This window comes from Falco cherrug, chromosome 7, assembly GCF_023634085.1.
Source record: "Falco cherrug isolate bFalChe1 chromosome 7, bFalChe1.pri, whole genome shotgun sequence".
Taxonomy (NCBI): domain Eukaryota; kingdom Metazoa; phylum Chordata; class Aves; order Falconiformes; family Falconidae; genus Falco; species Falco cherrug.
This window is the reverse complement of record NC_073703.1, coordinates 70186061-70196797: the sequence shown is the minus strand read 5'-3', so window position 1 is coordinate 70196797 and position 10737 is coordinate 70186061. Positions and strand designations below refer to the sequence as shown.

The window sequence follows — 10737 nt, the reverse complement described above, 5'->3', positions numbered from 1 at the left end:
TGCCCTGGCCCCGGGGGCGCCCCGTCAAGGCGGGCGGCGGGAAGGGCGGGGGCGGCGGCCCTGTGAGGGGGGCTGCCCGCCCGGGCGGCGCTCGGCCGACCCTGGGCGCCGGGCTGCGGCCCGCGTTGGGCGTAGAGCTGTAGCCGGTGTCGGGGCGGTCGCTGGGGGGGCTGCAGCGGCCGGTGCCCCCCGGGGCTGCCTGGTGTGCGGGGCAGGGGGTGGCACGTCCCCAGCCGCGCCGTGCCCTGGCCGTGGGGCCTGTGCGAGCCGCTTTTCCCGGGCCTGCAGCGCCGTTCGCCTCGTCCGCCCTGGCGTCCTGCTTCTCCTTCCCTGCTCCCGCTAACCGCTCGGGCCCTCTGCCCTTCCTCTGGAAACCTTTGTGGAATAATCCGGCCCTCAGTGTCTCCGGTGAAACCGGCGCCTCCCCGTGCCAGGCTTGGCCTGCCAGGCTTCCCGCTCGGTACGCCAGGCCCCGGCTGCCATCCCGGTGGTGCTGGGGCAGGGCTCACGGCACGAGGCCCTGGCTGGCCCTCCCCTCATGGCTGCTTCCAAGTGACGTGGGACGCAGCTCCAAGGGCCAGCCGTGGGTCTGCCGTGGGGGTTGTTCCATCAGTGGGGAAAGGAAAGGCCGAGAGCCTTGCAGGAGGGAGAAAGCACATGCTGTAAATTTGTGCTCCCGCTTCTCCAGACCAGTACTGGGGTGTTTTCTGTCTCTGCCCCGGTTTTCAGAGGAGCTGAAAAAGTAATTGCTAATGCCCTTCAGGTACAATGAATTGCTGTGCTGGAAAGCAGACGCTAGAAACTGTTCCACTGAATTTGTTTTGGGGCCAATGCTCTGTTCACCTTTACCTGCATGGGGTCCCTGGAAGGTGGGCACCCGTGACAAGTACCTGGGTGTGGCACAACCATGAGCATCCTTTCAAAAAGTGATGCAAGATGCTTATCTTGTCCTCAGAGTTAATCATAGCTGAGAGTATAAGCATCAACTTTGTATTTTACTGAAACAAACCCAAGCCTAACTCTTTGGCGTAGATGCTCCCTCATTCAGTTAAATTCTGAGATTTTAATTCTGTTGTCAAAATAATGTACAGTAATGAAACACAGAAAAGGCAAACATCTGTCATACATTAATATTCTATATGCAGCATTTGCGCTATGTTTTTGATATTGATATCCCACGTGCTGAGCATCTAAGGTAAGACACTTTCCGTTTGGGACCTGGCCGCCCCCATACTGATGGCAGGGCGAGAGTACTATATAGCACGGCTGCTGCAATCCTTTCCTCCCAAGCTGGAACGGCTCAGGGAAAATGGGGTGCTCGGGCAAGTGAGGTCATCACATCAGCAGTACTTTTGTTCCATTTTCCTGGTGCAGGGCAGCTTAGTAATGGTCATAGGATAGAAGGAGGTCAGACAGTATGATATTTACTCTTTCTTTTTTATCTCTTTAGGATTATACTTTTTTTCCTACTTTTTAGGGCAATATGGGCTTGTTTTCATATGCACACCAGTCTAGTTGCTGTAATGGTACCCTTCGCATCAGTAGTCAAACTAAAGTAGCTGAAAATATTTGTGGTTTGGACAAAAATCCTGGTGACAAGGAGGCACGATACCTAATGGTATTTACAAATACCGTGGAGCTGATCTTCTTTGTCACAGTATAGCTTTACCAGACCTGGTGGCAAGACAGCTTTGTTCTGTGGTAGAGAAACCACATCCCGTAACTAAGGCAGAGCCTCAATGTAATTGTATGTCGGACAAAAGGCATCATAAAAATAAGCCTAATATCCTGCCCACGCGTAATTATACTCCTCTGACTTTGCTGCATACTGTAGTTTGAAGAGTGCGAGACTGTAAATACATACAAGAATATGTTTTCGAATTAGTCTCTCTGGCGTGCTCAGCGTACCGTATGAACAGCTCAGCGTACAGACCCTGAGCTGGGCACTGCGGGCCAGTGGCATTTCTTCTGTGTGTGAGTTGTGTACCATCTGCTCTTCTTGTCCTTAGTGAATAATAATTACAAAAATATCTGGTGATTCTCTAGAGAAAGCAAACTGTGTCATCAAATGATAAAAGTGCTGTGCTTAGTGTACTGTATTTTGAGCTGTATTTAGCAGTGGCACTGGCTCACCTTGAGTACTGTGTGCAGTTCTGGGCCCCACAGTTAAAGGAGGATGTGAAGGTCCCCGAATGAGTCCTGAGTATGGGCTTGTCCAGTTTGGAGAAAGGAGGCTGAGGGTGACCTCGTTGCTCTCCACAGCTTCCCGAGCAGGGGAAGTGCAGAGGGAGGTGCCAACCTCTCCTCCCTGGTACCCAGTGACAGGGCACGTGGGCATGGATCAAAGCTGTGCCGGGGGAGGTTTAGACTGGACATTAGGAAATGTTTCTTTACCAAGAGCGTGTCAGACACTGCAACAGGCTTCCCAGAGGGGTGGTTGTTGCCCCAAGCCTGTCGGTGTTTCAGAGGCATTTGCACGATGCCCTTAACAACGTGCTTTAACTTCAGGTCAGCCCTGGAGCGGTCAGGCAGTTGGACCGGATGATTGTTGTAGGCCCCTTCCAACTGAAATATTCTATTCCATTCCGTTCTGTTCCATTCCATTGTAAAAAATGCTAACCGTGATAGCTCCAGGAGGGAAACGTGTTGGTTACTCTGTGTGTGCTCTGCACGGGGACGTTACTGCTGGGAGACAAACAGAGCAGGGACAGCAAGCGCACATCTTTGCTGGAGGTAAGCTGGGCAGCAGCGTCAGTTTTCTTTGGGGTTAATACATAGGGCATTGACATCAAGTCTTTCAGTGTAAGAACGCTGGTACCTGGGGCCCTTTTTTCAGTTCCGACTTTTGAAATGTACCCCTTTTAAAGCATATAAAACCCAAAAGATATTAAGATTTATGTAATTTAATTGCTGTTTTGTTGGTGGTTCCTGATGAACTCCATAGATTGTGTCTCCAGTGGTGCTAACTTCTGCAGACCTGTAGATGAAAACGTTGATAGCCGTCAAGAAGGATCTTCTTCTGTAGTAGTTTCTCTTCCTGGAGATCAAGCCTTCGAGGCTCCGGAGGGAAGGGCTACATTGAATTATTCCTCTTGCTATTTTTTGTTAATGGGTACAGTTCTAAAAAGAATGTTGTTTATGACAGAAGTGCTTGGTGACTTTAAGATTTGCTAATTGGATTGACGTGTACGTTCAAAACCGGATTTTGTTGTCTGTTGGTGGTTATCATTTTTTGTGTATATGTCATTTTGGTACTGGGGATGGCAGCAGCTGATACAGCGTTGTTATGGTTCAGGAGAAAAGCAGAGAGTTTGTGTCTTTGTTGTTTTCCTGAGTAGTTTTTCTGTGCATTTCCTAATACGTGAGAAAACGCGTAGGTAACTATAGTTTAGTGCAAAAAAACCCCGGCACCCAGACCCTAAACCGCCGTAACTCAAGGAGTGGTAATGCACAGACGTTTTAGGACCTGTGTTCACAGCCAGCTGCGTGGCTGACTGGCCCTTAATTACTCTGCACCGTTACCGGCAGGCCTGCAGCACGGGCCCTGCTGCCCTGGCTGGCCCGCGGCAGGCGAGGGGCCGCGGCGGTGCCCCCGCCATGGCGCTGGGCTCTTCCTTCCCCCTTCGCTTCCCCACGCGGGTGTCGCAGTGCCTGAGCTGCGCTCGCCGCGGCCGTTGTATCTGCCCTTCCCGTGCGTTTCTCAGCGGAGCTCCCGCACCGGCCGCCCCTGCTGGCGGGAGGCGCCTCCTGGAGCAGGATGTGGCCATCGGCCGCTGCGCGCCTGCCGCGGGCCCTTCCCCGCCGCTGGGGCAGGTGCCGCCCGGGCAGCCGCCCCGGAGAGCCGCCTCCGCTGCCCGCGGCCTTGCGCGCCCGGGGCCCGGGCCGAGCCCCGCCGCCGCGCCCCCGCCGCTGAGCCCCGCCGTGCCGCGGCGTTCCGTGCCGTGCCGCATGGCCGGCGGGGGAGCCCGTCCCGCGGGGCCGCGCCGGGAGCCGCTGCCCCCCCTTCCCGCCCCGGTTATGAAACCGCAGGGGAGGGGCCGGGGCCGACCTCGGCCGCGCCGGGGGAGCGGAGGCCGGCGGCGCAGGTGAGAGCGGGGCGGCCCTGCCCGGCCGGGCGCGGGGAGCCGGGCCGCGGGGGTGGCCGCCGCCGGGGGGGCTGGCTCCCGGCCCGCCGGGCCGTGTGACACGGGCGGGGCGAGCCCCGGGACAGCCGCTCCCGCACGGGGGAAGCAGCCCGCGGCGGGAGGCCGGGGCGGCCGGCGCCTCTCCCCGGGGGCCTGGCGGCCTGGCTGGGCCGAAGCAGGGCGGGGGGCGGCCGGTGCGGGAACCCCAGCCGGTGCCGGGGAGCGCCGGCCTCGGGCAGCGCCGTGAGCTCTGACCTTCTCCCGAGCCCCATCTGAAGAGCGCAGTGTGAGCCGCTGGAGGAACAGTCAGGGCATTATGTGGTTTCACAGATGTACTTTGTGCAGATCCGAGGGTTTTCAAGCTTAAAAGTTCGGTAGAAGCACATCTGTCAAAACATACTGTAACGCTTCAGTATACGTTCATTTCCTTATGTGAACAAAGAAGAATTTATTGAACCTGTTCCCTTCTCCAGCGGAGCACAACAGAAAGCTAGTGTCGTGCTGATGAAAGAGGGTACAGGTATCATCACAGCTTCCAAGACCGCTGGGATGTGTTTCGTTCCAGTTTTCCTCTCTGGCCTCCAGTTAAGTGTGTGTGACTGTCTTACCTTCCCTGCTTTGTTTGCTTTCAGCGGTCAGACAGAATGGCTCCAGTGAACCCGCCAAAGGACAAGAAGCACGAGAGGGCACATGAGCATTGGCCGGAAGAGGCAAAATCAGCTGGGAAGAGGAAAGCGGACTACGGGGAGCTAGGGAATGAGCCACCAGCAAAGAGGTTGTTTGTGAGAAAAACATCCAAACCCCCAGAGAAAATCGGTAACATTTCCTCAGATCCTTACTGTTTCTCCCAACCAGATTTACCCTAAATGACAGGCATCGACTAGTTGAAGAGGGTGAATGCCAAGAAGCGTGTTCAGGCATGAGTGCTCAGATGGGGTTATATATTGAAGCGATACACAGAGAAGTATTGGGGTAGTACATCCTCCAGTTATCCGTCTAGTGTGTGCGCGCACGCATGCGTGTTTCGTTTCCGAGACTCCATACTCCCTGGTAGAAGTGTGCTTGCTTCTGAAGCTGAAGGTGCTGTCGCAGCTCATTTGCGGGTGGTTAAGTTTTGGGAATTCCTGAATTACCATATGTCCGCTTTATTGTAGGACGCACCAGTCTTGGTAATACATTGGGTTTTTCCCATGCAATTCTTAGTGCAGTTTCATAGCCGTAAGGTTGGTGTCCTACAGCATTTCCACCTGATTCTGTGCATATTCTAACTTTTGCCTCAGTAAGAATACTTTCTGTATCTATTTTCAGATTAGATGGGACTGAATTTCCTCTAGTCACTTCTCCTTGTGCATTTTTTTCCTTTAGTATGTAATTTCAAAAAATCTTTCAAAGATTTTTGGCATAATGGGGAGAGATGATAAATTTTCAAGATACTGGGAATGTTAATGCTTTTGCATTATCAAGAAAGTTGTGTAGGCTTCAGCTACAGTAAGGACTATTTTCGTAGAGTCCTAGAATTGTTTAGGTTGGAAAAGACCTGTAAGACCATCGAGCCCAGCCATTACCCCAGCCGTGCCCAGCCCACCCCTAACCCGTGTCCCCAAGCGCCGCAGCTGCGCGGTTTTTGAACACCTCCAGGGATGGTGATGCCACTGCGGCCCTGGGCAGCCTGTCAGTGCCTGACCACCCTGTCCATGACGGAATTGTTCCCGGTACCCCACCTGAACCTCCCCTGGGGCAGCTGGAGGCCGTGTCCCCTTGCCCTGTTGCTTGTTCCCTGGGAGCAGAGACCGACCCCCCCTGCCCACAGCCCCTGTCAGGCAGCTGCAGGGAGTGACCAGGGCCCCCCTGAGCTCCTTTTCTCTGATAAAACCTTTAATTACGTTGTTTGTTTAGGAGATGACTAGAGCTACTGCCTTGTGTGGAAATATTGCACACTTGCTGTAGATTTGGCTTTAAGGATCCAGAAATTACTCAAGTCTTTTTCAACAGATACAGGAGTTCTACCATTTTGTACTCAAATGTAGAACTCAAACATTCTACCAAGTTTGGAGCCATTGGCAGTGCGAACAGTGGACATGGAGGCAAAATACTCTGAAAGGAGTTCTGTGTGTAACTGTGGATAGTTAAAGCATCTTTTGTATTTAATTTAGTTATGTCATTTGTTTTGTAATTTCATGGCCTGATTTTCAGATTTTCTAAGCATCTGCAGCTCCTGTAAGATTCAGAAGGAATTGGATGTGGCTCGTACTTTGTAAAAATGAGGCCTATCATGTTTTTCTCTTAAACCTTTTTAAAAAAGATGAAGACCTTTGTAGTTGAGCTTTTCCATTCTGTGTTCCAGTTTTTATTTTTATGTGTTTTGGAAAAAACCCACATTTTTTCTCCTGAGCTGTGTGGAACAGGTTCAGTTTCTTGCAATTGAAACACCTTTTTGAAGGGTTTCTTCCAGCAGATTCTAAAAAAGCCTCTCAAGTTTGTTTCTTAATATATTAGCCTTCATAATAAAATGGAATTTGGAAAAAAACACCCTCCATTTCCGTGGCCTCTGAAGAAGGAACTGTGGATGCTAATTCTTCTGTGAAAAGAAAAGAATGAGAATATAAAGGCTTTTATACTTACTTCAATAGGTGTGACAAGTGCTGGTGCTATGTTGGCATGGGAACAAAGAAGTTTAGTTCACACCTGTGCATATCTAGCTCCAGTGTTGCATTAAAGAAATACTTTGTTTAGGTTCTAATCGTAGAGAATGATCCCTATGTTTTCAGTTTTCTGTTTGTTTGGGTTTTTTTATAAATATCCTTAAATGAAGATAGCATTTTTGTTTCTTGAGTAATGCATGTGACATTTAGATCCCTTGGGGTGTTGCAGACCATTTCTGTGGGGAGAGTTAGATCACAGACACGGGACTGCACGGATCCAGTTTGATCTGTTTTTTACATAAAGGTCCTGAAGATGAAAATTTGGAACATGAACAAAGTGTGGAAGCATGCTGTACTCTCAGCAAAAATCACTCTGAACAGAAAGGTTTTCAGGCGATGAGGCATCAGCAAGTCTATTATCAAAAACAAAACTCGCAGTGCTGTGGGCAGGCTGTATGGGCCGCACACAAGCAGATGGAAAATTCTGATTCACAAGCAGGCATTTCAGGAACCGTGTGGGAGCTCATGCTGCTACGCTTGGGGAATTTTCAGGTGTTGATGTTTCTGCTGGTCACATGTCTGACCTTCCCTTTGCTGTACTCAGGGGCTCACCATCTCCCGTGGTGTGCTTCCAAGTTGCTGGGGCTTTGGATGGCTTCATTGTGTTTTGGGTATGGACTGCTCAAATTGTATACTGTCCAAGAGATTCACCACCTATGGCGTTGCTTTATTCCTCTCCTCTTGTCTTTTTGATAAATCTTTGGCAAGGAGAAGGAAGGTTTAACAAGAGAAAGCATACATAAATCTGTAAGAGGCTATCTTCCTAACTGCGGAGGCTGCCGTACCTCAGACATGTAAGAACCATGTAGAGACTTTTATCTTGTGGCTGAAGCTTTTAGTGGATGTAGCTGGAAATGCAGATGTCTTCCCATGGTGTTCAGTGAATGAGCGTGGCAGGCGTTGGCTCTCAGTAAGTTCTACGCTTCCTTTCTGGCAGGTTGGAGTGGCGGTGCGTCCGTGGTGAGGAACAGCAGAGCCCTTTTCCATCAGCTGGAGCGGCAATGCAGCATCGTTCATTATGTCTACCAGAACATGCTGGGAGGCTCCATTCGGGCACAGCTCAGGCAGGTGAGGAGTTTCTCCTTCGTGACCTGTTGGCTATCTCAGCTCCCTACATAGAAACATCTTCACCGCAAACAGGGAAACTTCACAGGGGCTTAAAGTTGCTCCCATACACAGTCTGTGACTCCAAGCCTTGTGTTTCTTAATCCTGTCAGAGGCAAGAGCAGAGATGGCTTTCCCTTTCCATTGACCTGGCCCTGTCACTCCACATTTTACCCTCTGTTAATTCTGTGCTTCCTTGAGTCAAACTGGCCCGCTCTACCAGCTGAGTTATTGCACAGTGCTACTTTTGCACACTGATCCAACTGTTTTGTCTTACTATTTTTGTATCGTACCTGCTTTGCTAATCATGTCAGGTTTAGTGTTGATTTTTCCTATTCACAGACATACTCCATCAAGTCCGTAATGTTTTCCTGTTTTTCAGAGCCATGCTCCTTCTTTCGTTTGAAAATTAACTTTTTCTGTAACATCCATAGGTGAGAAGCACCTGGGCTGGCTTTATGTTCCGGATGATTTATCTATTTTAAGTATGCAAATGATAAAGAAATCACCGAGCTCATCCAAGCAGTGCCTGTTCCTCACCTGAAAAACAATACAGTCATGTCATGGTTCAAGCGTTCTGTTCACTCCTTCCGCTGTAGAGTTGAGCTGCAGGCACTTTGGATGGAGAACCATGATAGTATATCTCTGGATGATACGTAATGTTTTGGGATGCTCAGTAAAGACATAGTCATAAGTGCTTTTACTGGTGTGGAGGCATGTTCTTCTCCTTTGTGAATTATCCTGCCTTCTCAGCTCAGCCCACGAGGCTTAGCTCCCCCGTACATCATTTAAAGTGTGCTCTCTCTCAGGTCTCTGTTGCTTTCTGACTGCTGCAGCTGATGTGGTCACAGGCTGTCTCCCTTGGGGACAGCGTATCCTCTTCGTTCTACAGAGAGACTTAGCATTTTGTGTGAATGTGCTAACGCTGATGGCAGTTAGAAGGTGTTGGCACTCCTCATTCAGAGAATCCTGGGGATCCCTGCAAAAGTCATAATTCTCTTTATCTTTTCAACAGTGTCTGCAGCTGCCCTTTCTGCGCTCTCTTGCCTCATACCGCCTCTTTCGAACGGCAAGTCCCTTTGACAGGAGAGTGACATGCCTGGAATGGCATCCAACGCATCCCAGTACTGTAGCTGTTGGCTCCAAAGGTGGAGACATCATCCTTTGGGACTACGAAGTACTTACTAAAACCTGCTTCATCAAAGGGGTAAGCCTCTGGGAGGGAGGTGGAAATGGCTGGGAGGGGAAATGGGAGTACCACCAAATACTGCAGATCAAACCAGAGGTCTGCTGTGGGAAGCACATAAGGGTCTGGGGCTGCAGAGCAGCCGGCTGCGGGGCAGCGCTGAGATGCAACAGCACGTTTGTTCCCAAGTCCCAGACTGTTCTAGTGCTGGGGAGAACTGAGGCATGTTAAGTTCATGATGAAGCAGTACTTGGTGTGTGCTCAGGGGAAAAATAACACAGCAACTGGGAAAACAGTTATCTTAAAGGGATGCCAGGAACAAGTAGGCAGAGAGGGCCTGTTTGGTTTACGTCTTGATCTTCCTCTGCTCACCTTTTATTCTGTGTCGGGTGAGGAAACATCTTTGAGTGGGGAGAAGCCAAGTCTCTTTATCTAAGTGAGAAACTAAGGCAGAGTGAGTGGTTTATATAGCTGGCATGCCCCCTTGTTGCTGTATTCAGCCATTCCCATTCTGACAGGGGCTCAAAGCCTGTAACTTTTATTCCCTTTCTAAATGAACATAGTTACGCACTGGGAGGAGGTCTAGCCTGCAGAAATTCCAGAGTCCTCTTTTTCTTTTCGTAAATAGTGTGGTGCCAGCCAGCCAGGGAACATGTTGCCTGGGGACTGGAGGAGCTGTAGTTTTGTCCTGCAGGAGGGCAGCTGTCTAGACAGCCATGGCATGGGAAGACATGGTTGTCTTTGCCGCCTTAAAGGGCTGTGGTGTGTTTCGCTGTCGCTGTTAAGGACATAGCTGTGAATGCTATTACAGAACACACTTTTCTCCTTCCCTGTCACTCAGTGGATTTTTCTTTTGTTCATCCCCTTCCTTGTAGATGGGAGCTGGAGGGGCCATCACAGGAATGAAGTTTAACCCTTTTAACCCTAGTCAGCTGTACACTTCGTCAGTTGCCGGCACTACCACCCTGCAGGATTTTAATGGCAATACTGTCCGGGTCTTCACCAGCACCGAGAACTGGGAGTAAGAAATAACAGCAATGCTTTGGGCCTCTGTGTCCTGCTGGCAGGGGCGCTACAGAGAGGGAGAGAGAGAGAGAGATGTTTGTCTCTGATCTGTGGGAGCTGGGCTTCCTCTTCTCCACATATATGTCCTTTATCCTCTGAATTCCAGGGAGGCTCACTCTCCCTTTTTAATTTTCCCTGGAAAGGGGTGGTGGGTAGGAGAGAGCTTTTCTTCATGAAGGGGAGGGACTGTGATGCTGCTTACATCCTGCTGTACGTGGGAGAGCGTGGGGGTACCAGCAGATTTCCTCGGCTGTCCATTCTAAACCTCCCATAGCTTTGTGCCCTGGGGACCTTCTAACTTCCTCACCTGTTAGCAGTGCTGCTCATTGTCAGATGGTTTTTACAGGACAATTTGTAGTCCCCTCAGTGCTTCGCCACAAATACCGCTGACTTCAAGCAGTGTGTGTCATAAGGGTCACCCCAATTCGTCCCACCTAACTTATGGTGCTTATCTAAAAGATCAAAATTAAAGAGTCTGGGCTCCTTCCGTAATGAGTGGAAAGAGGAGATGAATTTCTAGAGGCAACTTTGTTTGCCCTATGCTTAGAATCACCCT

At 50.4% G+C, this 10737-nt stretch overlaps 1 protein-coding gene across 6 annotated transcripts in view; it reads left to right on the top strand.

Annotated features, from left to right (window-relative positions):
* The window catches only part of DDB2 (damage specific DNA binding protein 2), a 48947-nt gene that overhangs the window by 30833 nt on the left and 7377 nt on the right, over positions 1-10737 (top strand). For 2 of the 6 annotated variants that reach the window (XM_027804774.2, XM_055715364.1), the window contains exons 2-4: positions 4757-4940; positions 7764-7894; positions 8946-9137. In XM_027804774.2, the coding sequence (XP_027660575.1) occupies positions 4769-4940; positions 7764-7894; positions 8946-9137 (495 nt within the window). In that variant the 5' untranslated portion in view covers positions 4757-4768. Of the gene's footprint in view, positions 1-145; positions 2734-3930; positions 4086-4142; positions 4941-7763; positions 7895-8945; positions 9138-9991; positions 10138-10737 lie in introns of those variants that run through there. The other 4 variants (XM_027804773.2, XM_055715362.1, XM_055715363.1 and 1 more) reach the window with 4 other exon arrangements.